We start from the raw sequence: 26,266 nt of genomic DNA on the forward strand, positions 1-26,266 counted from the left end.
GTTGGACTAGATGACCTTTAGAGGTCCCTTCCAACCCAAACTATTCTATGATTCTATGATTATGTGCCGTGCCTGTCATGGACACTTTTGTGCATAACTTGGTTACATGAAACCCTTGAGAACTATGCCTCGCAGAAAACAGTGAAAGCTTATCTTTGTACTGGGAGGCATTATCAGTAGTCTAGCACGGGGACTGGGTTGGTTTTTGTTTTGGTTTGTTTTTTTCCCAGAATGCATAAAACTGTTCCATGGAAATGTTTTTTTCTGTCTACATTTCATTATGTTTCAGATTTACGGGTAGCTTTTTAAAAATTGATTATCTTCTGGTGTTTAGGTAGTTAATATTGCCTTATTTTTGCAATGGTTTGCAATGGACCTTTAGTTTTTAGGCTAATGAAAACATATGTCTTTTTGCCCTAAAGAGTTTTCTGAGACATGCAGATGCTGCAAGGAGATTAAAACAAAGTGAGAAACAATTTCACAGGAATGAATTTTTTAGGACCTAGGATATTTTTTTAAGACCTCCAGGTTTTAAAGCTAAGTGAATATGGGACAGACAACTGTTTTTAGACATGTACTATGAGATGAATTGCTTACATTTTTGCTGTCATCCTACCAAGTACAAAGGGAACTATGCATATACCTGGTTTACAGTTTTTTGATATCTACAAAAACATCACAAGTATGAAAGCTTTTTCAATTCAAAGTGCTGCAGAATGCGCTGTTCTGTATCCCTCTTGAATTTCCACAGTGTCTTGTAAAATTGAGATAGGAGGGCATTTCCACTGCGACATGGATATCTTGTTTGGTAATTCAATCACAAGTGGAAGCGTATTCTATACATCTTGTTAAGTTTGCCCTCTGGCTTGCCATGATGGGATAGTCTTTTTCATATGTGTCAGCGAACGAAGTAATTTTTTCTCCTGTGTCTTTCTCCTGTATTGTTCCCCTGTTTCTGAAGTAGCCTAGATCTTTTTTTAGTAACTATTTTTCATATAGAAAAATTCCGGTTAGGAATCCATCTTGGTTTTTTTTTTAAATAAACTCTTTGGAAAATTAATTAGCAGTCTCTCTTTTTTCCATGCGATTAGTCTTTGAGGGTTGCCAGCAGAGCAGTGGGATGAACTTCATGAACCTAAATGATGACTGTATATCTCTTAGGCCCTATTGCACATAAAATTGCAGCTACCACAGTGAATAAATGTATTTGGTGGTATAATGCTTCACTGGTGGAAATAGCAGTGGTTCTGAGTTGTTAGACAAACATCTGTAAAATTAGATTGGCTTAACTGAATGCCAACAGTAGCTACTGTACCTTGCTTCATATTGGAGTTGAATATACAGAATGCCAGTGAAGTTTTAAAATCTAAAAGAAAATAGCCAAAAGCAGCACGTGTTCATATGAAGAATTTGGTCATGCATGTTTTCCAGCAGATGTTTTTATTTTAAGTTTAATTTAAAATACATTCAGCTTAATTCCGTGTTCAGAATCATCAAAGCCTACCAAAAATCCTCAGATTTTGTTTCACAGAGATCATTATCAAGTTCTGAGCAATTGTATGTTTATTACTTTCATATTTTGCATTTCTGGGGTTTCGTATACTACCCAAGGGCATGGTCTAACTCAAAGAATAACAGGAATCGGCATGCTTTTCATTTACCCTTTTTCATTATTATAGGCATACTATATTAAGACCTGTTTTAGAAACAAGCCAGTTTTACTTTTTAACCTCCCATGTGTTTTATTAGGTTGCTGAGGTTTTAAATATTTTTTTTTTTTAATGGTAAGAAAAGATAGGATTTTGGTCCTGATTCCCATTCATGCTATGGCCTTTCTAGAAAGTTTTGTCACACTAAAGTTGTATATATAGATCTCTTCAGCAGCTGATCAAAGCAGCAGAAAGGCCACACTATAAATGAGAGAAGCCCTTTGTGTTTATTTTTTCCTGGGAGATTGTTGTACCCTGCGGACCACTGTCCTCTTCTTGTGCTTCACCCGGTTCAGCAAGCACTTAAGCCCCAGTGTGTTTCTCAAGTATTCTATGCCATAGTGTAGTTCAGAGTAGCAATGCCTGTATAGACAACTTCAGGTAAAGGCAGTAAAAAATTTATGCTACATAGCACTGCCTTCCCATCCCAAATTATATTTTTTATGTTAAGGAATCTCAACCCAAGACATCTAGGATTTAGTCTTCAGGATTCACTTAAATCTCTGGAATTCAGGAAAAAGTTTTCTCTCCATGATCGTTCAGTCCTCTTTCTCTGTCCAATTATGGTAATGGGTTTTGTCATGTCAGCTCTTACCTATCAGAAAAAAGTTGGACTTAACTCTTTTTGTTTAGGTAAACAAATAGCAGTCTGCTATTATCACATTTTTCTTATGCTGTTGATTACTGATGTTGATTTGATAAACTGTGGCTGAAGGACTTTGAGTCAGCTGGTTGCTATAGTCTAGTTTTTATTATATTTATCCTGTATGCATAATGAAAAATGAAAATTATAATGTTTATGGGACACTCAGGATGCTTTCAGCGTATTTTAATATCCAGTTCCAATTAGCTCAAAACCAGGCCAAACTGGGCCCCAAGTAGACTGATGAGCTGACATCAGTGAAACTATTGGTGTTAGGTGCGAAATTCGGCGCACATTTTGGACAAGAAAGAAACTGTGCAGAAGGCAATAAGGAAATAAATGTTGGAATTTAAGAAATGGGAAATAATTTTTTTGTGATTAATGTTTTACTCGCTATTATTTGTTGCTGAGAGATTACAAGATTTTACAAGTAAGCTACTTGCCTATATCTAGTCATGTTGCCTTGCAAGAGTCTGAAATTGAAAATGAAATTGTAACTGCAGTAGATTCTTTGTGTGGTAATGAAATGATCTGAGGTAGGTATATATTCCCTAGCTTTGGTTTGTTTCCTGCAACCAGATGATGACTTGTATCCTCACTGGTCTGCCAAGCTCTTGCTTCAAGAACTTGCTCCTAAACAAGACCTTAGGTTCTGTCCCAGTAGATGCTGAAAATTGAGCTTTTGGTTGATTTATTGGCTAAATCTGGGAGAATGTACCCCAGAATTTGCAAGATCAAAACCTTGCTGGATGCTTTTTAGGTCAATATTATAGTGATCCTACTTCAATAAGGAAGTCAAAAGAAGAAAGCGGAGCTGTGGGCACCAAGATATGGGTGGCAGCACTGTGCCGTGTATGTGTGAGATGCAGGTGCTGTGCTGTGGGAGCATGAGGGGGAGGGCAACCGAGCGGGTCCTGTGCTCGGAGCATGCGACCTGACAGGTCTGCCCTCACCACAGACGTGAGCCTGGTGCCATCTGACTGGGAGTGCCAGTTCACCAGCTCAGGCTGCAGAGCAAGGAATAGAGATTGGGATTCAAGCTAAACGACCTAAACAGTAGATTACTTTTTCCTTTTCCTTTGTTTTACATTGTTGTGGGCCTGCTTTTTGAGGGCACTGTCTCTTGGCACATGCATTGAAAGGACCAGTGTCTTAATTTAGCTTCGATTTGAGCCAGTAGTGCTTTCTTATGGCTGGAGAAAAAGGGAAATTAAAACTCTTCTCTAGTGCACTGAAGGAAGTAAAGAAATGCATGTTATTAATGAAAAACTCTGGTACATGTTTTGAAAAGCAGATGAGCACAGACCATATAGCTCAAATCAACTGCTTCTTCTAGTTCCTATTTTAGGCAAGTAAAACAATTATTGAGCGAAACAAGTTTGTGTATTCAGGGCAGTTTAATTACAGCCTTAAACAATAAGTTGGGTTGCATTGATGATTGCCAACTCCTGTTGCTATGCGGGGCTGCTGGGTGGTCTTGGACATTAACTGGGTGCATCTTGCCTGGATTGTCTGCACATTCGGGTCTGCAGAGGCTGCCTTGGATCCGCTAGGATGTGTTTGTGAGACCATGCTCTTGTGACATTTGTAGCCCAGTTCTGCAAATCCACAAGTTTCAGATAGGCAAGGCAAGTATCTAATCATGCAGGCACTTTGCCAGAGCTTTTGAACTCAGAATGTGATTTAATTGTCAGAGAACTAAATTGGTTGTCAGGAGTTGGTCAGGTCCAAGCCTGTCCTACATGGTTTTCTCAGATTTGTTAATCTCTCTGCCTTAGCCTCCTTGTCTGAAAAACGGGGATAAAAATAAAAAGAGTTACCGCCTACTGTGAGGTGAGGGCTGTAAGATGGGAAAGTTGCAGTGTTGATAAGTGCTACTCAGGACTGTAGCTAGAAGTGAGCAGAATACTTCCCAGAAGTATAATAGTCTCACCGAGCACATAATTATCCTATGAATGCTATGCTATGCTATTGGTTTGCAAATACGTAGGCAAGTTTTGACGGGGAACTCTTACTGTGCTTTTTGATAGTGTGTTTTGTTTCATTTGGGTTTTTTTTGGTTGTTGTTCATGAGCTATCTGAATTTACCTGAGTTATTTTCCCTCCTAAAATTCAAATTTCTTTTTCTTTTCTTTTAAAGTGCTTAGAATGTGTATTAAAAGATAGCAATTTTACTACACCAAAGTCCCATCAGTCTTGGCACTTCTCTTGCCTCCAATTTTTATCTGGTATTTCGGCATTATACAGCGTCTTAAGCACTCAGTGTCCTTTAAGGAAGGGAAGCCCTGTGTGCTCTTAGATGTAGCAAACAAAAGCACTGAATCTTAATCTTGTATTGTTGACTTCAACAGGTGTGAGATGAGTCTTTAGTATAAAGTATTCGAACACTGGAAAAATGTAGAGGTTTGTATACACTTATGTACCTGTTGTTTTCTCCTGCTTCGAGTGCTTGCTTGGTTTGGGTTTGGGTTCCTTTCTGAGATTTCTTGCTGCGATTAAGGATCCACATGTCCAGCAGGGACATCCGAATTTTAAATTCCCTACTCTTAAGTGTCTTTTGTATAGGAGGAGGGTGTTGCTTACCCTTACCTAAGGTCACAAAGGAAATGAACAAGTGAATTCTCAGAATCACAGATTGGTTAAGGTTGGGAGAGACCTTGGATCGTCATCTAGTCCAACCCCCCTGCTCAAACCCCTGCTAGGGTCACCTAGTGCCCAGAACTGGGCACAGTATTCCAGGTGTGGCCTCGCCAGTGCTGAATAGAAGGGAAGATAACCGCTTGTCCTAATGTAGTCCAGGATACCATTAGCCTTTGCCCCTAGGGCATATTGCTGGCTCAATTAAAGTGTTCTGATACCCAATCCTGTGCCCTTTTGGGGCATCTTTTCCATGCAAATTCAGGTTCTGTGCTGAGAATTCCTATTTTCTGTCAGCTTTCTGCATACACTCAGTGGGCTTTAAAGCTCCAACATGTTCACTGTGCTGCTTTTTATGTGATATGATACGTAATGTGCTGCTTTACTGCATGGTTGATAAGGCATGATTGATTCTTGACAGCATTGCTAACACTAATTCAGCATGTTATCAGAGCTGGTAACTCGTATCCATTCAGTTACCGGCAAAAGGTGATTAGTTTTTGTTAAATGGACGCAGTCATAGTTTATTGAAGTAACTGTGTAACTCGCTGTTGACTACATCCGATGTCATCTTTACAAACATTGTAAAAGGAGACTTATTTTGGATTATGATGTGTTTTAAAAGTCAAAATGTTAAGTCTTCACTACTCTCCAGCTCAAAAACATCCTGAGTTCCTTCATATTTTCTAGGATGATTTCTCTGAGATTTTATACAAAGCCTGAGAAATTTCAAACCAAAAGAAAGGCTATTTTTTGTTTGCTCTTGTTGCAGAACTTAATCAGAAATGGGTCAGACAAGTACATGAATGGATCTCAGAAATTTCAATGTGCCATCAGTGAGGAAATGGTTTCTAGACTAAGAAATAATGGCAAGACTTCTTGGCTAGATGTAACAGTTTTAAGTGGATCCTTCTGTTGCTTTTGTATTAACAAAGCATGGCTCAGAAACGAAGTTTGGAATGAAAAAGGCCTGACAAGCATAAATGAAGAGTCATGGTCTTGGATCTGTTATAAGCATCTTTATTCCTTGTTTTCAGCTCTGTTTTCATACTGTCCCTCTTCCCTAACACCAAACTGCCATAATGGTACCATTCCAGCACTCTGAGCATAGTAAAAATGAATTCTGCAGAGAGCAGGCAGTTTAAGACGGTGCTTTCTTGAGGCTGTGTTTCCTTTATTTATCAATTGGCCCTTGACTCATAAGTTGAAAACAGGATGCATATACTAGTAAATAAATTGCCCTTAATGTCTTGCTAGAAAGATCTCTGTCTTGATGAAATTCAAAGGTACGATATTAAAGGTCTGATCTGCAGTTTGGACTTAAACTTGCAGATTTAGTATCTTCATCTAGTTTCAGCTGCAGAAATGCTCAACCAGTAAAATGACATTAATGGTTTAATAGTCCTAAATAGATCCATATTAATCAATCAATCACTGTAGTAAATCCTCAAAGCATCCTTCCTTTTACCAAGTATACAAGGTCGGAGTCTGCCTGCCGCACATGTTTAGAAACCAAAAGCCTGTTGATGCCAGTGAGGCCTGTCCCAATAGATGTTATGAATCAGGCCCCCAGGAGAAGCTAGGGTTTTGCACTCTGTGCAAGCTCCCAGTTCTCTTTGATGGTAAAACTCCTAATAACATCTGCCCGAGGTCCTAAGGTAAAGGGAAAAACCAGCTATTTTGGTACCCGCTATAAGCAACACATCACTACTGCATTAGAAGTGATTTCTTTAGGAGACAGGAGAGATGTCTTAGAATTTGCTTATAAATGTAATGAATATACTTGTCTCAACGTGAAAAATGTCTTCTAAATATTTTAAACAAGGGTGGCTGCTGCTGTCCCTGATAATTGTGCTACATACTATTGCTACAGGTCTTGAATAATTACTCAAGTTTCAGTGTCATCTAAAATTACGTATTTGTGTTCAGAAAAAAAAGGGGTGAGAAAACATGTTGATTTTGACAGCAACTGGCAGCAAATCATAATTGAAATCACGTATCATGAAAAAAGAATTGAATGTGTTTACCAGTCTTTTCCAATTATTCTATTCCTGTTATATACAAAATGGAAGGTCATTCTGACCTTCTTTGGAGGTCTTGACATTGTTATTGACATGTTTATTTTACTGATTGCATGAACTTGCAGCATTATTTCAGCTAATATGACAATGTGAATGTATAATGGCCCTCTGACTTCCGACATACTTTTGTTAGGTCACTTTCATAATGTCTTTTGGAAGAGAAAGTTCGGGCATTTTGCCTATCCAACTAAATGCTTGTAGTAATGATGAACAGGAAAAAAAAAATATCTTAGAAGGACTTAAAAATTTTGCTGAAAATTGGTGTTTTCCTGCTCTTGATTACCATTTTTGGCAAATGTTTTCAGGGTAGGTACATCAGTGCTCTTAAATATATAGGATATGCATGACCCTTCTTGTATCTTAAAATCTGGATCACATTTGCAGCATTAGCCAGCCCTAATAGGGATGTTCTCTTCTCTGTAAATATCCCCCTGAACATACTCAGATGTCAGTTTAAAGTAACAGAAGCAGTTTTTCTCAGATTTGGAGTAAACGCCTTTACTTAGGGAATATTTCCTGCATTTTTTTTCCCTGAAACTTGGTTCTTAGGATATATCTACCTGCAGAGAAAGGGGAGATTTTGACCAGGAGCTGTCAAGCCTGTGAGCCTGAGGTCCCTTCTCTTCTGTGTGGGCATTCTGCCTGTCCCTTCACCACCCTGGGCCTTGTCCCCAGCTCATGCAACCGTGCTTTCAAGCACCCTGCAGAGGAACGAGGGACCCACATAGAATACACAATGGCTTTGAGAAGCATTTCAAATTATCTGAGAGCCTGTAGCACAAACAGTTATGTAGTTTATTTGCATAATTAGAGATCTAATTAATGTAATATTTTACCGACACTGAATCAGTGTAAGTCATGGAGTAAGCAAAAATGAATCTTGTTCTGTGTTACTGTTCATTGCCTTCTTTTGGATATACTACATAATGCCAGACACATGAAAACTAGTAAGAAACAATTCTGTTTGTGTTACATAAAGACTGGAGACAAAACACTTCAGCTGAAAGTTGTGTTTAAAGTGAATATATCAAAAAGCCTGCTGGAATGATTGTTTTGGTTGTCTGGGCTTGTGCCTAAATACCTGAGTGGTGATGCCCACCTATGAAAGTGTTAAACTCGAAAATGAAGCTGAATTGCATGGTCAGAGAATTAGGTTACCCATGGATCAGGTCTGGCTCAGGTTCCTAGTAATTAATTACAAATTTTTATTTGCTCATATATGAAGTATAAGTGTTTGCAGTCAACTTGGCCAGTTGTTCAAAATCATTCCTGCAATTCTGTTGTAATTATGATTGCAATAACTATGTATAGAGGAACATAAGACTCCAGCTGCGTCAGACTAATGGTCTGTTCTACCCAGCCGTCTTTGGCAATACCAAAAGGAGATGCTGTTTAGGGAGAAACACTCCCTCTTTCAGTAGCCTCCCCTTCATGTTGATTCATTTTGTCATTGGGCCATCTTGTGAATTCTGCTGCCAGGCAGCTGAAACTCACTATAACCAATGGGACTGGTGATGTTGGGGTGGTGATCAAACTAGCTGCATTTAGTGAAAAGGGTCCCAATCTTGTCTCAGAGAGCTCTTGGGCATCGTCAAGAAGTAAGGTACAGATGAACATTGCTAAAGTTAACTTGAGAAAAAAATGGCTTATTTATAGCTCCTTATGTGACTATCTTCTAATGTGTCTTAAAGCAAATTGAAGAGTGACATGCTTGTTTTTTGACTAAAGATATCTAGGGAGGTACCTGAGTCTAAGGAAAGATGTTCTTTTGCCTGTGCCAGCTGGTGATCTGCCTGAATCATGGGTATGATCCCTTCTGCTTGTCAGTCCCCTACTGCTAGAGGTTGTCAGCCCTCATCGCAATCAGTGATGGAGCTATCTCTAACTGGGTCAGCTCAAAATGAGCCTTATTAGGTCACCTGAACCCTGATACTGATGCTTGGCTGCTTTGACTGCAGAGGGCTAAGGAATATCACCATTGGGTGGTGCCAGCCCTTGCTGCTGGGGAGGGGACAGCAGCAGGCACTGGGGCCAGTTGGTGATGGTGGTGGTACTGCCTTTGCACTGGGAACCAGTCTGTGCTAGGAACTTCTATCTGCAGTGGTAACTGCAGCAGTTTGGTGTTTAGTCTACAACACTTGCATAGTAGGGGAAGCCCTAAAAGGATATGTATGTTTTCCTTTTTTTATGTGTGTGTGTTTGTAAGATGTATGATCTTTCTCTGCTACTTTTTGTACTTTGCTATTGAACCTTTGAAGAGCAAACTATGAAGGGTTTTTCTTAGTTACATTTTAAGCTTGCAGTGATAAAAGAAATTCCAGTAATATTTTGATAATTGCTTTCACTTAAGAATGGGAATAAATAATAAACACATAACATGCAATACCATTTTGATATACTGTAATTAATTTGAAAAGTGGTAAAAGGGAAATTTGAATAAAATATTTTAATTGATTTTCTTCTTATGGTACCTTTAAAGTTACCTAATTTTTCTGAGAGCTTTTAAAGTGACTCACTTGGATTGATTCCCAATGGAATTTTCCTTCCATACTAGCTTATTGTAATTAATTATAAAATTGAGCTTAACCTTTCTAGGTTGTCAATATCTAAGGACTAATGTCACAACTAACAAAGGCTGACTGTCAGGAAAGATTAGTACTGAATCTTGGGGGTATTGTGGAGGAGTAGGGGAGCTGTTATTACCTCTCAGGTGCTGTTAGTATTTTGTTTTGGCTTTATAAATGATCACCACTTCTCTTTTCAGCTGGGTAAATATATATACAAATTGAAGAAAAATGTTTTAAAAACTCCTAACAAAATAGGCGAAGTTACTGACTTATGTGTGCTTAAAAGATTTTACATGTGGAGATAAACTGTAGATAGTTTGATGTCCTCACCAGTGTATGCAGTTTTAAAAGCCAGTGAGAGCAGAAAAGAACATCATTGTAATTTACAGTGAAAATTTATTAGCTATAAGCTGTATGGAATTCTTGAAATATCTGATATCATGTAAAGTATTCCTTTACTTTACGTTTTTCCAAAAATCCTCAACTACTATCGCAGTGAACAAAACCTGTATATATGCATTCAGATGCAGGCTTCATGGCATGCCCAGTTGCTTGGCTCAGTACAGATGATCTAACCACTCTTTCTTAAGGATGTTGTAGAATTAAGGCACCAAATTCTTATTGCTCATCATTTGCATTTTTAATTTGGGAGAAGGCCTTGTAAAATTTGATTCATTTGAGTAGCTGCTGCAGAATTTGACCTTTGTATGTGTGCCCAGTGTTGATGCCTGAAAGGATGTCTCTTCTGCCGCAGACAGAATCTACAAAAGACAACAATGTCAATTCACACAAGCACAAAACCTCCTAACACAGCACTTAATTTTCTCTTTTCAAGAACCAATTTCAGGGCTGTTTGCAGAATACTACTGCTACTCCACGTTTGCTGAACACTCATCTTTCTCAATATATCTAGTAGCCTGGAAACTTGACCTTCTTAGTTAAAAAGGAAGAAAGATTAATTGTTGAATAGATGAACAGAGTCTTTAAGTAACATTTTTTTATAAGGGCATCCAGGAGTACTGCTTGGCCTTGTAATACATCAGGTTGGACCCTTAGAAATATGTAAGAAGTTGTTGATTGCAGCCGTGTAAATTATTCTCCTATAAATTTTATACGCTTGAAACCTGCCCCTTTTTGACTTGAAGCTTGTGTGAGTTCACATCCTATGCAATATTGAAAATCCCTATGACTAATTCTACTTCTCCCCATATAACCCTCTTTATATGTATACCTGTAAAGTGGCAATGCATTTCTGAGTCTGGAATGTGGTGCTTGGGACTGCATACATGCTACTCGTCCAACTCCTGAGCTGGTTGAACCTACCATGCAGTTAGGGAAGTCCTCTGAGATCTTTTTGGCTACTGCTCATTAAAGAAGAAGCAATAACCAAGCGTTTCCTTAAGGAAGACATTACAATTTGTGAACTTTTATAAGGATACATGTTCTCCAGTCAAAAGACCTAGGAATCACTTCATCTTTGTGATTTGCATCTGCCTGTTCTGTACTAGCGCGGCAGCTTCGTTCCTGTTCTGGGCAAATGTTGCTCTAGCAACTCTGTTATGTGGCTGAAGTATAACTGGTCTCTGGTTTTCTTTAATCCTTCCTTGACCTTGAAATGGCTGCCTAAAGTTTATAGCCCACATTTTTAGCCAGGAAATTTATTAGAGCTTTCTGGATTTACTGATTTCAAGTTCCAGCTTTTTGAGACTCTAAACAGTTGGACTTGATGATCTTAAAGGTCTTTTCCAACCTAAACGATTCTATGATTCTAAATAACCCTTACACAGTTTTTTTCTCTTTTTGTATGGGGGATATAGTCCCCAGAGAAAAAGCGTGAGGGTCTTAAACTATAACTTGTTGTCAAACAACTTGGTAAGCTGACATCCAAATTTTTTATAGTTACTGTTTCCAAACCTGTCTGAGACAGGAGGCCCTTTCAGCATTAGCACCTGTGACAGACTTTCTCTTGCAGTTAGGGAGAAGCAAGAAGATATTATCAGAGTTTGGTTGTTGAAGTGCCTCATCCCTGTGCACTTGTACAGGGGGCAGAGTTTCCCCAGCTTTGGGTGCAGAACAGTAGCACGCCAAAGCATGTAAGATCATTGAAATAGGTGGGGTTAAGTTGGGGAACTGAAAACAGATTTCAGCATCAATTAATCTGTGTCAGCCACGTTAAATAGTGGTCCATTACTTCTGCATCTTGTTAAGACAAGACTACTTTCCTGCTGATATTTTTTTTTTTTTTTTTGTTTGAGGAAGATTGAGAGATATGCCTAAGAGTAACGGGAGCCCAGATGTTTCATAAAAATATCAGGATGATCTGTATCTCAGTATCTTTGTATTTGTCTGTCACTTTTCAGGATATGCTTATCGTTTCTTGTTGTTTCCTCAGAACGTGAGCTCTTCCTTTGACAGGACTTTGTTGTTTATTTCTGGCACATTTATATCTTGATTCCAAAACTGAACCTAGAAATATTACTGTGTTTCAGATCACTTGATTAAAGCCAGGTATTTCCAGAGGCAGCAGAGAACACAGGGAGCCTCATTTCTTATGGATTTAAATTCCATGGCTGGATTCTTTGATGTTTAAGTAAGTGTCAATTCTGACAGAAGGTTTTTCTGCCCCTGAGGAATTCATAATGCCGCTCTCCTTGGTTGAATCTCTAGTATCTAGTAACGGTCAACTTCTCTAACTGCCAGTTTGCAGAAGATTTGTGGGAGATTAATTTACATTAAGCTGTCCAATAGGTTCAAGATGAGAGAGAGGAAGAATGCTCCCCTCCCAAGTGAAGTACAACATATTCCTGTAGGAAAATGAACTAATAATCCCATAGTTTGTTTATGTATTGCTGAACTTTGCTACCGGCAAAATACTGCATTTGTAATAGGTAACATATTCCGCAAGAGAGAGAATACTTAAAAGAAGGCAAAATCAAAGTTTATTTGCTCTCTCGTCCTAATGATCTTTCTTATTCTCTCAGCTATTGCCTCTTCATTGAGTGTAAGATTTTGTTCAATAAGCTATAGACAGTGGCAATGAGCACTAAGCCCTGGCTTACATTTTATCAAATGTGATCCCACTCATCTTTTGAGCATTGGAAATGAGCATTTTGCAACAATACTATAGTAATAGGTGACAGCCACTCCAAAGGAGAGGATTCTGTATTTACATAATGAACTTCGGTTGATGGCTTGGTCAACAGAAAATGACAAGCAAGATATGTGTTGGTGTCTTGTGCCATCGGTAATCAAGTGATAAGGGTATGTCTGACCCAAAGGAAATGAGATCTCATGGTGAACATGCAAGTCTGAAAATTCAAACCTGACTTCCCTGTAACTCAGTGTTTCTTGCTTCCCTCATTTCAAACTTGGCAGTGGGAACCAGCAAATTCCAATTCTGATTTGAAATGCATTTGTGTCACGTGTGTTGCGGGGTATGACTGTGCTGACACCTGCACAGCCATCAGGAAACCTGGGTTGAGGGGTGTAATTTGTCAGAGGTGTTCACCCAGATGCTGGGTTTTTGCAGAGCTGAATTGGGTTACAGATCGCGGCGGGGGGGCGAAACTGCTGGAAAATGTGTCAGCATTCTAATAATAACTCAAAGCCCAATCACTAGAAGAATCATGTATTTTAAAATACTAAGCTTCTCATTACAAAATCAAAGAAAATTACTGCTCTGAACTACTGAAAAGGTCTCCTGTTTTAGAGAGATAAGATTCTTTTGGTATCCAGAAGGGCATGACATTTTTCCCTTGTTTGATTATATTAGGTATATTAAATATGACCTCAGTGTTTAAGGTTGCTCAAGCTGCAAGAGTTCAAAAGATTTTGGATGAGATTTTTTCAATTTATTTTGTTAAGCCTTTGCAGTAATTGTAAATAGTCATTCTTTTAAAGAACAAATAGTAAGAGGTCAAATAATCCATATATATATGACTCTGTATTTCACTACAGAGGAAGGTTCACAGGAGAAGAAATGTGGCTATGGTGGTTAGATAGATATTTAAGAAGAATAATTGGCGTATAAGTAAAAAAGCTTCAATCCAAAGAAAAGTGTATAGAATTGTGAGACAGTATTGATAATTCAGAAGATAATGATGTATGAGGAATACTAGTTTTCAGCTATAGGTGTTCACTATTAGAAGGCAGACTTGATTAAATATCATCAAAGAGACAAGAGGAACGACCTTAGTGTTGTTATAGTTAATAAGGGATTATTTTCTGTCAGTTTGTAATTTAAGATTGGCAGGCTTATTTTAAAGTTTAAAAATCAAAGAAATAAATGAGCTTAGTCATTCTTTATGTTGATTCCTGATTATTCTGAGTACTAAAAATTGAATTTAGGAAAACAACAATGGATTTTCTGTTTCTACTAATCTTTGTTAAATTTTATCACAAGTATCTCCAGTTCTTTGCAGCTAATGTTTTGCAGTTCTCTTGCCTTTCATAATATTTGTTATTTTTTGTTATTGTGTCAATTTCTATGTCCAGTGTCAGTAGAGGAATGTTAGCTTCTCTTTAAAAATAAATAAATAAATCACTTAGTCTACACTTTCAGTTTAAGAGATAACTTGGAAGCAGTAAGTCACACATAAAAGGAAATAAATCTTTAAAATTCCAGTCACCATTTTTAGTAATGCTATTTTTCCTTTGGGTGGTGAGTCTTGATTTATGAGCTCTGAGTTAAACTGACAGTGCAGTTGTCTGATGCCCTTAGGATGGGAAGGAAACCCTCCATGTTCTTACTGTTGTTAACAGACAGGTAATTTGTAGCAGTAGATTCCAGATGTTGCATTTCCAGAAAACAATTTTTTTTTAATGGCATGCTTCATACTTTTTAATTTACACAGCATTAACTCATTTTTCATAGATGTCCAAGCTGGAAGTTTAAGATGGTTTTCTGCACATGAGTGTTCTCATTCTTGCCACCAACTTTGTGACTGCCAAAATTAGCTAGTAAAATTCAGCCTTTTCTCTTATTTTATTTTGCAGAAAAATACACATTTCAGTGAGATGTCAAAGTTAGTCCACATGAAAATATTAAAAAAAAAAAAAAAAAAATCAGATTTCTGTTTAACTCATCCAAAATCTGAAACAAATATGCCCAATAAGGATAACTCAAGAGCTGTGGGAGACAATCTCTTGGGAGGGAGTTTGGTCTTTGCATCCAAAGATGTAGAGTACTCCCACCTTCATGGGCAGAAGTTTTCAAACCACCTGTACACACTGCTAGAGCAGTGGTGGGGTTAAACCCTCCATCCTTGCTTCCCCGAAGAGGTTGGGAAGGAAGAACATTTGGTGATCCACTCTAACCTTGAAGAAACTTCATGCTGGAAGGGGTGGGAAGAAAAGAGGGCCGATGAGCTGCTAGCTCGGCCCTGCTGGAGCTGCCCAGGCCCGTGCAGCACAGGTGGAACCAGCGTGGGGAGCTGGGTCTGGGCTGAGGGCTGTTGGGCTGAGCTGCACAAGCAGGCCAGGGCATTGACTACACACAGAGCGAGCTGTGGTCTCCCATGGGCCCCTGCTGTGACACTGGAGAAGTCACTTTGTGCCTCTGCACCAGTTTCCCATCATTTTTTGTTCCTTTAAGTGTCAAATGCTGTCTGACAGGGACTGGTCGCGCTGTTTTTTTTCTTCCTAGTAAAACGCAGTCCAGATCTCAGCTGAGACATTTAACAGCTACTGTTATTACAAATAATATATCATTATTTTATCTTCCATCTTGTTAATCTCACTTCAGATTAAAATGTCTGTGCACTAGTTTAAATTATCGAGCATTGCTAGTGTTTCGTAGCATATTAATGAGAAGAAAGGCACTGAAAGGCCCACATGACAAAAAACTGTGAATGTGATTTGCTCTTTCATTTAATGAATTACTTTCTTTTTAATGGCATAGAACTGGTTAAAATTTTCCGCTGAGAAATATTTTCTCCTTAAAATACTGTGGTTTTGCTTGATATGCAGGAAACTGTTATTGCTGGTTAAAAAGAAAACCCCAAAGTTAAGGTTTGGCATAGAAAATACTGAAACTTTTGCAATTTAAAGAGTAATTTTATTTCTATGGTATCAAAAATACAAATCAAAACAAAGTGAGTATTTTCATTTGGATGCTTAAACTATTGATTCACAACAAAAGTGATGACTCTAAATCTCTTTGAAAGTTCTCACAGAAAAAACCAAAAAACTTGGAGTTCTTCATTGCTTATGTAAATGAGAACCACATTGCTTTTTCCAAACCATTCTGGTGTTAGTTGGTTAAAACTGTCTTAAATCCATAGTGACTAGATTTGAGGTGTATGTAACTTGAAGACATGAACTTTCGTGACATGATGTAATCTAAGATGGATTTTGCAGAAGCCTATGCTGGGAATTTGGGTCTGCATATGCTATAGGAGACCTTGGAAACCTGGGGCACGGGAGAGAGCATCCTGCGCAGGAATGTGGTCCAGCTGTGTTATATTCTCTGTCCAGCTCTAAAGAGTTCAAAAGGCATTTTTGTTTTATATTTTCATTTACATAGTGTTGTGTTTTTTTTTTCTTTTCAGAAGTTTAGAAAGGACTGAAATAGAATATTTTATTTCACAAAGTTGTGTTTTAAAGCAATGCCATGCTAGTCCTTGGTGAGACCAGAACAATATACACAGTGCATGGTGTTGAGTGAGGCAGCTGGCTCCCACTCTGACTGCTGGAGGTATGTCAGGATTAATCCAGTACGTTTGCATTTAATTGCTACAGTTTTAGGTTCTTCACAGCATATTATACTGGACCAGGCTGCAACTCATACAACTAAAGTTGATGTTAAGTGTCATGCCTATAGAGCTTCCAACTTTTCATGTTCGATTGGCCTGTTTTTTTAGAGGAAAATATCATAGCTTTACATAGCAGTAGTTTTCCTGGGGGAAATGGGCTAAGGTAGAGAAAATTGTCCTGTACTTGCACTGACATATACAACATAGTGGTGCAAAGGGGCAGAGAAAATTATTTGAAGTTGTCTGTGGTCTGAAATACTCAGCAGATAGGCAGTTGTGACTCAGTAAATGTTTTAAAGATGCAGTAAAATGCACAGACCAGCAAGAATCCATCTCACCCTGGTTATAATGAAAACTGAAGAAGGGATACCAAATTCAGTGCTGTATGAGATGATGGATTCTGTGCGATTAAGATCTCTGGTAGTACCATGCCCACAGTAGGATTTCCTTTGTCTCCTTTTCGTGTTTGCTTGAGGATTTAAGTGTAGGTGAAAACATTACAGTTCACTTATTTGTGGATTAGAAAGGGAAGAGGTTTGTCTTACTATTGTCACTTAAAGCTGTTACAGCAAATAAATGTGGCAGGCTGCAGGAGCAGTGTCAGATCCACAAGTGCACAAAGGATAAACGTAAGCTTGCTTTCTCCTGGTCTTGTATTAAATCCTCTATGAGAGGCTTCAGGAAGGGCAACAAGGGCAAATGGCTGAGCGATATTAGTCTTCCGAACCCAGGATCCAAGGCACTGATGATTTCCCAGGGCTGGAAATTCTCTTTTCATTCTGTTTTGTCCAAGAAAAGACTTTATGGACAGTGACGTGTTGATGCTGACTTCTTTTGCTCATTTCCTTGTTTTAAGGGAACATTGTCTAGTTAAAGGCTGGAAGACTCGGTTGTCTTCTGATTACAAGCTCCTTCAAACACCAGATAGACTCTGCTTTCTATACACAGGGCAGATGTTCCACCAAAATCTGTGTACCTACAAACTCCAGGTACGTTTCTAAATAAAAGTTTGGTTTGGCAACACTTCCATCAGTCACTATTTCAGCCTGTTTCCAGGTGTGCTATAGTCCAGGTATACAGTGACAAATCCATGACTGTTGGCTTTCTGGTAGCAGTGCTCTTTGCACTGCCTCTTAATTTGGTCATTCTTATGCAGGGGACTAGTTTCCAGGTCCTGGAAAGAAGAATCCTGTCTTTCTCTCCCCCAGACACCTTCTCTTGCGATAAACACCGACCACAAGGAACAAGCTGACCTTTGGGCAATTGTAAATCAGTTTCTCCATTCAAACCCGGTTTTCCTTTCCCTTCCTTTCATACAGGTTGATAAAGTGTGTGGACAGCCCAAACAACAAGAAGGGAACCTGTCATCAGACAATATAGTGCCAGTGAAGGAAGCGACTGAAATCCAGACATTCGTGATGGCTCACGCTAGTCTGAACAATAAAAGAAGGTAACCCTAAGCAACAGTTGCTTTGAAATAAACTTTCTGCCTCACAATTTGTGTTAATGGTTCCTAGCACCATAGTGTTTAAGCCAGAGCCACAGTTCTGTCACCCTGTCTGTGTGTTCTCCAGCCGTTGCCATCACTGATAGTTACACAGATGTGTTTGTGGTTTTAAATTGCAGGTCTCTCCAAGAAAAGCTTTTTACAGGCCAAACTTGATGTCATTAGTTAGCACCAAGGTGTTCATTATTTCCAGAAACTTTCAGTGAAAACAATGAAAGCTTTTCCTCAACAAAGTCTGAGTAATTTCCACAGTTGAGTCTGGATTACTTAAAATACAATTGCCCAGGTCTTTAAGGACTTGACCTTATCAAGGGGCAGAGGTGGGAAAGAGGAAGGAGCGAAAAGGAAAGATTCATTGCCCTGAAACAAAGTCAGTCCCTCATTTCACAGGGCTGTGGAGGAGTAATAAGATCCCTTGCAATCTCCTTGATTTGTTACATAACAGAGCAAGAGCAGAAGCTTTTATGTTTAGGCTTGTTGTCTCTGTCTTGGGTTCTGTTCTTCAGTTGTGTGCCAGTTGAGACACTAGACAGCTGAATTACTGCTACTGGCCCTGGCGTGAGTATCCCTGCTCCCAGATCTCCTAGTCTTTCTTTCACTTCCCCTTGTGTAGCTCCTGGATTGGTTTTCTGTAAATTTTAAGTGGGGAGGGAAGGGTGTCTTTCCAATTCCACTCATGATATGTGAGTAAATGTCACAGCTAACTGACCATAAAATCACAATGACATATTTCTGGCTAGCATGTTGTTCTCTGTAACACCAGTATAAATCTGGAACAACTGCAGCGAAGTGAGTGGAATCATGCTGGGCTTACACCTGTATCTGAGAACAGTATCTAATCTGCCCAGGGAGCCCATGTGTATCTCTGTATATTGGATAGGTGGATGACAGCAATATTAAAATTTCCATAGCCTGGATTCTCCAGTTTGAGTTGTGAAGATGAGATTTTTATCCATTTCTATTTTAATTCTCATCTAAGCTTGCATGACTGAAGCAAACACCACTTTAAAAGATAAAATAGCAGCAAGCTAAGTTTTTTGAGTGATAGCAATATTTTTATGCCTTTATAATTTAAAACCAAAACACAAAAGTTTGTGCTAGTGCTTAGAGCTTATCAATTTTTACCATGCAAATCAGAGAAAAGAGCATTAAGGAAATTAAATTAATAAATTCAGCAGTAATAATCCAGAGAACAGTTGTAGTACAATTAACGAAATATGCTTTTAAAGCCGCAGAGCTCTAGGCCATCTTCTCTATAACTGATTGACTTCACTGGGACTTACACGCTGGCAACCAAAAAGGCAGATTTACCAACCTATTAACAGGTAACCTCTTAAACAAATGCAAATTGGTGACTTTAATGGCATGACAGCAGTTCTTTCTCACCTGAGGATCTGGTCCCTCCCCTTCCCAACCATCTAGAATTATTTGGATATTGACATTTTAAAATTTAAGACCTGTAGATGGAAAAGTAAATATACTAAAATTAATATGCTGTAAATTAGACAGTTTCCCAGAATTGGTCTGCGCACTGAAAATTAATTTATCCAAAAAATCTAAACTAAGGCCATCCTTAGCATAATTTTAATTAGCATAAAACATTACTGAAATACAGTGTTGATAGGTATTGTGGAGAGTCCATGCACCAAAAATGAGTGATGGAGGCATAATTAGTAAGAAGTGGAGAATATTTTTAAATTTTCCACAACTTGCTGTAAAATATATGACATGAAGCTTGTAGTTTGCTTCTTGGAAACAATTGTGAAACAGTAAATAGAGTGAAGTACACAGTGATTGGCTACATCACCGTGTTGTTCATCATCTATCATTTAATCACATATGATATCAATAAAAAGCAATTTTAGGTAATAAAATTTTATAATGGATGGCTGAAATCATTCCTGCAGTGTGTTGTGTAAAATGCACTTAGAGTGATAGATAACTGCTACAGGGGATCTAGATTATGAAAGTAATTATGTGAATATTTTTTGGTGCCACTCCTTCTGGCGATTTAAAAAATAAAGAGCAATAACATCAGCTGTCTGTCAGTTTAGGTGCAAGGTCACACAGGGAATTGGCCTGTCTGAGTCTGTTGGTCTGTATAGTAGACATGCCTCCAAATGATCCTTAATTCAAGAGGAATATAGAACATGACTCCTGCCTTTTAGAATAAGGAAAGAAAAAGAGAAGGAATAAGCCGGCACTCCTCAAGTAAACAGAAAAGCTGTGGCTCATTCCCTTAATGTGTCAGAATATTCCCAAGCTCAAAGAGAAGAACCAAGTCTGGTTAGCACATCTGTAGGAGAAACCACAAGAAAGTGGCCTCTCATCTCTTCTGTAGTACCAGCTTAGAGATGCCCTTAAAAACCTAGTGCCAAACAGCTTATACCTATATATGTATGTTTGCTCCAAAGGTATTGCATCTTTGCAAGGCCAGTTACAAAATCAAGCTCCTTTTCCAAAGAGTTTGAGAACCTCTGGTTTTAGCTGTTCAGTAGAGCCAAGGCTGCTCGTGAAGTTGAAAAGTGGGACTGTTAAGATGGTGTCTCCTTGCCTGACCGGTCTTTCTTCTGGGTGTGTGTTTTCTGAGTCTGGCTGGAGGCAGTCCTTCTCACCCTCCACTGTGCTGCACAGCGTGGTCTTGCATGGTCCCTGAATTCACATAGCAGCTGGATCCTCTTTTGCGGTAGTTGAATCCTTTTCTGCTCCTTTTACTCTCATGGGTTCCTGGGAGATTTCCCATCTTTCTTTATTTTCCACTGCATTCCATTCCTGCATGTTTTTTGTTATGCAACACTAAGTGTCAGGGACTATGGTGTAAGAAGCTGAAACTTGAATAAATGTTGCATGATCTTGCAGGAAATCTTTTCCTCTGATGAAGCTGAAAAGCATAGATTTGATTATTAATTTTTTTTTTGGTATTTCACAATTGTATTCAGGGATTAACTGAAACCGGCAGGATTGCTGCTGTAGTCATTTTTTAATGTGGAGGTTACTATAACATGTAGTAGAGATGACAAGAAAATTGAAACCGTATGATGGTACACGGAATGTACATGGCATGTATAGAATCCTAATCAGTAAATTGGAATGTTATTTCTGAGTTCAGCACAAAGTACTATTCTGGTCAGGGTCCAGACTCCTAGCAAAGTTGAATACCTGCCTTTTAGCATGTCTGCTGCATGTAATATTTCAAACCACTAAACATAGACTGGTTACAGATCTGTATATAAAAATATGTTATGTTTAACAAAGAACTATAACATGATATTAGGTCCTTAATTGGAGGAGGCAGGTTTTGAAATGATATTTTGTTGGGATTTCTTTGTTATACTGTGAACTTACGGCTCTTTTATACATCTTAAAATAAACAATTTTGAGTTTCTTTTGGGAATGTTTGAAGTCGATGTCATCTACTTTATTTAAAACTAATTACCTATTGGGTCAGGCATCACATTTTTATTAATTTTATGATTTTATTAAAATTTGAGTATTAAAGTGCTAATACAAAACATTATTAATGCCAGATGCAAATTAACTTACTGTGGAAATGAATCAAACATTTCTGACTGACTGGCCAAGGCAGAAGTTTCAGCAGGTCCAGATTTTCCCTGTTACAAATTCTAATTTCCTTTTTTGACTGGCTGGGGGGGGGTAAGACACTCACCTGATGATCAGTGCAGGTCCATCTGTGGCCACCCCTGCTGCTAGCTCCCAGAAAGTACCATGGCAAAGCCGCCATTGTCTGTGTGTCCTCAGAGCTGCTGAACGTGGTGCTTACTCTCTCCAGTAAGAGTTAACTGGATTGGCAAGTACCGTTGAACCTGTTTGCAGGCATGCGTTACTCCAGCTGTTGCCATTACTTTATACATGAGAGTATGGGTATAAGAAAGAACAGGATGTGGTATCAAATCACGTAAGTGGAAAATTGCATCATGGTGTTCATGTTCAATACAATGTTTAATGTTAATTAAGGGACCTTGGGATATCAGTGCCACAAAATGCATTTGCACTAAATAACTACCAGGGTTATTTCCAGTGTTTTTCTTCCAATATAACCTTAGAGCCTGTCTCTTCTGTTTCGCAAAGTCGTCTTTTTTTTTTTTTTCTTCAGTGGTACAATCTGGCCAGAACTGAACAGCAAAAAAATCTGTATTCACATTATTTATTAACAGACAGCGAATTGCTAATTGTACCAGAAAATGAATGCTACTCATTTGTATCCCCCTTCCCATGGTGCTCATTCTAAACTGTTTGCCATTGTTTTCTTGTATAGCCTCATATATTTACAGTTCGTCCATTTGGTATCAGTTATAGTTAATTTAAGTACCACTGAATTTATTTTCAGCTTTTTGCTGTGTGCTGTATTTGTAATTGTGCTTTTATTTGAAAATGATTGGGAGAAACAATCTCAGTTGTATTTTTTTTCAGTATTGCATTGACATTTTTAATTGCATCTATACTTTGGAAAAATCTCATGACAATTTTCCTCCTTATTTATTTTCTTATATTATCCTATGCATGTGCTTGATGACCTTTTTTTCAAATAATTTTTACTTTTCTCTTTTGTTTCTCATTTCTTTTCTCCTCATTTGCCTGAATTCCTGCTTCTCCCCTACTCCCAAACCTCTCCTGATTGATGCTTATTCTCCCCGGCCTATTCCAGTTCTCTGCCTCTGAAAGCTTCAAAGAATGACAAATCCAGAAGTTTGAAAAAAATCTCTCGGTAAGAATGAAAACAAGGTGACATACTTCATTGTCTCTACACTTAGCTCATCTCCATTATAAGCTGCTGTTTCAGCTGTAATCTAGGAATTGGCATACTTTTGATTACTGCTTTTATACTGTAGGGCATTGGGAAACTGTACATTTTCTATCTAGTGTAAATATTTTCACTTGTTAAGATTAAGAGTTGGACACAGAATTCTGCCTTTGCTAAGATGCTACTTTGAAATGTCAGAGCCCCACTCTGCTGAAAATGCAAAGGAGTTTAAGCCTCCTGGGGTGAGCTGAGTAAGACAAGCTTTAGACTCTTAAAAGGGTGCTCTTTCCCTCCTTCAAAGAAAACTCCATTTTAGAACCTGTAAAATCTTTAGCATCTGTGTCACCTTTCATAATTGATACTCTTAGGCTGTTCTGTCAGGTAGGTGGCCTCCTGTCTGGACCTAGCTTTACTGTATAAATACTTAGAGCTCATATTTATAAGTTAGCGGTCGAGATAGAAATACTGATTCCCTTGTCATAAGCCCCAAAATTCCTGCTTTTTTTCTTCTTTTCTTTGCTTAAAATGACAGCTTTCCTGCATTGTTAGGGTAAGTTAGTTCCTCAGGACCATGTGATGGCTAATTTATCTCGAGCAGGATTTCATCACACATAAGATAAATGGGATGGTTAAACGCTTTTGAGAAAGCATAAAGACATCTGTGGGGAGAGATGACCACTGCCTAAACCTTGTAGGGGTAGATACCTAGCAGTGGACTTTGATATTGTTTAAAGCACCTGTTGCTCCCAAAAGAATAATAAATCCTGACTGTTTTTGCACCAAGCTCCATCCAGCTGTATCCCCAGGCACCTCTTCAGTGCAGTGTCCCCTTACAGCCTGCCAGGCAGAAACATTATAAACCAGAATGAGTTCTTTGGCCTTCCCAATGGGGCTGTTGAGGTACTTCTGAGACAAGCAGATAGCTCTGTGATAGCTCTAGCTCAGTTTGTGTCCTGCGTCTTGTTCTCAACATCTTTAATGTCTTATACCAAACAGGAGCTTCTAAAGCTGTGGAGATAGGGTAATTTCTCATTCTGAAATACTCTTAATTGTGTGCTGAATTAACACTTGTTTTGTTACAGTTGACTTTTATGGCTACCTCAGCCAGATATATATTATAGATATAATCAGATTATAAAACACGGAGCAGTTTGCCCACAAGGCATTTTTCTGTACACACATGATCAGAAATGGGCTGTTTGTACTGGCCAGGAGTTTTGGTTATTCACCAAAGCAGCAGGCACAGCCTCCTCTTAACAGGTATGAGGTGCCAGACATGATGAGAGAGAAATTTCTTTCTAAAGAATGTGACATGGATAGTGATGATGGGGAGGAATTGGCCCCACCACATCTCAAGGAGATGACTTTCTGTACTGTTGTTTCATGTGTGGGGTACTTGCAGCATATTTCAGGTTTTGTGATGAGATGTTAGCTTTAGGAAGCCTTTTCCACCCAGGAGGTTGTTGACAGTGTTCTTAATTCATCTCACACATGTGCAGGAAAGGGAGGAATACTCACTTCCAGTAACAGAGATAGTAGGTGTAGACTTTTTTCAAATTTTGCGTGAGATGTGTTAACGTAATTTGTTAAAACCACCCTTTGGATGTAATCATGTTTATTAACACTGGACTAGGTAAGACTGGATGATACATAGGAGTAGAAATACACTAGAAATAGAAATTAATCAACTTGGATGACTTAATTTCTGTAAGGGTTCTAAACTCTTAACCTTGCGGAGGGTTAAGTTGACAGGAGGCTTAAACCATAAGTGTACTATTCTGTTGTTAAATGTGTTCTTCCTACGTTACAGAGAGTTCATCAATTACATGAAGCGATCCCGAACCTTTTATGCCTCTATAGCAGAAAGGCTGTGTGATGGAGACCTGGTGATGAGAGACAGCTCAACCTGCTGGAATGGAGAGGATGTTGTAGAAAGGTAAAGTTATGAGTAAAAGTTTTCCCTAAAGGTGAAAAAGGTGACCTCATATCCTTCTAATGGTTCAGAAGCATTCTGAGACATTGTAGTCATCATCAAGTGTCTCATTCATAGTGAACTTGATGCTTAATTGAGCAAGGGTTTTGCTAAAATAAAAGATTGTTAATGCTGAGTTTTAGGTTTCTGTACTAAATATAGTGGAACACTTTCTTGAAGGGCTGCTTTGAAGAGTCCCTTTCTTTCACTATAGAGAGACAGCTCTTTTTCTGTAGAGAGGTCTTACCCTCTAAAGCTCAGTTAGCAAGCAGTACCTCCATGACCGATTGGCGGTTCCTTCCAGTCTGCTGTTTATAGGCTCATTAGTGCAGAGCTGAACATCATGTTTGGCCATAATTAGAAAACATGTAGCTCTTCTTGCGAAGGTGTCAGAAAAATACAGTGACCCGACCATTACGTTTTTAAAGGATTTCCCTGCTATTTCTTTTTGAAGTTTCTGACATAGCACTTTGATTAACAACTGTTTTTGGAATTGCCCAGCATCCTTACCAGAGCATGTTCTGCAGGAATTCTTATAAAGTAACAATTAATAAATGCACTGTTCCATGCGGATAGAGCAGCTAGAATCTCTGTAGGGTGAAAAGATATTTCTAGTTTGTCAGCTAAATTTTTCCCTCTATATTTTATCAGTCTTTCCCAACACCCTTTAGAACCCAAACTGGAAAATACACTCGCACTCTCCATGAGCTAATCTTTTTGCTGTCATTTCTCTTACTCTGTATAACATAGGCAACATTGCCCTGAGGAGAAAGAGGTATTCAGAACACAACTATATCTGTTACTATCACTGTCAAAGTATACATCAGTTTTTGCAGTGAGAGCTGTTTGGAAGTGTGCCAATGAATGTTTTCCAAAAATGTCTTTTTGTCGAAACACAGACATTCCATGGGATTGTGTTGGCTTTCATGATGTTTCTTTTTGAAGTGTATTTTGTGGTCTGTAGCAGTTCTAAAAGATGAAGTTCTAGCATTGTTTTCTTGCTTTAAAACAATTTTCATGACTGAAAATTCTTTTGTAGGAAATTATGGAATAATTCCAATGTGGAACAGAGGGAGATACTACAATTATAGGCTGTCCCATTAAAGGGAGTTCTGACTCCCACACAGCTCTGTTTAGATTTCTTATGTATAAATAACTTCAACTTAATTACGTCTGAGATATTCAGAGATAAATACGTCTAACACATTCAAAGATAACTTTGAAGTTTAATATTTCAATGTATATTGGCATTACAGATTAATTGTAGAAGCATATATATGAAGATTTTGAAAACAATGCAGTATTCTAAATATTAATAAATAGTAATTGTAATACCGATTGATGTTTTTGCTGTAAAAATAATGGAGAGGAAGTGGGGAGAATATCAGTATTTCTAATCAGTGTTTCCATTTCAGAGTCCCTTTTGCTGGTAACATACTGCTGGATACACAGTTAACTTTTAGAACAAACAGCTTTCTGGCCAAAAGAAAAACAAGAAAAGCAAAACAAAAAAAACCATTTTCTATATCAACTCTCTGAACAGAAAATTAAATCAAAATTTAGGTTTAATTTTTATCTTATTTTATTTAAAAAAAAAGCTGCTTAGAACAAACAGCTTTCTGGCCAAAAGAAAAAC

At 38.3% G+C, this 26,266-nt stretch overlaps 1 protein-coding gene across 1 annotated transcript in view; it reads left to right on the top strand.

Moving 5' to 3' along the window:
* LOC103903132 (glypican-5) overlaps nucleotides 1-26,266 on the top strand; it is a 395,395-nt gene that overhangs the window by 109,632 nt on the left and 259,497 nt on the right. Inside the window, exons 4-6 of the mRNA XM_009284270.1 lie at nucleotides 17,709-17,839; nucleotides 22,563-22,622; nucleotides 24,469-24,594. Of these exons, the coding sequence (XP_009282545.1) occupies nucleotides 17,709-17,839; nucleotides 22,563-22,622; nucleotides 24,469-24,594 (317 nt within the window). The remainder of the gene's footprint in view (nucleotides 1-17,708; nucleotides 17,840-22,562; nucleotides 22,623-24,468; nucleotides 24,595-26,266) is intronic.

The sequence above is a fragment of the Aptenodytes forsteri genome, unplaced genomic scaffold, assembly GCF_000699145.1.
Source record: "Aptenodytes forsteri isolate BGI_AS27 unplaced genomic scaffold, ASM69914v1 Scaffold278, whole genome shotgun sequence".
NCBI lineage: Eukaryota > Metazoa > Chordata > Aves > Sphenisciformes > Spheniscidae > Aptenodytes > Aptenodytes forsteri.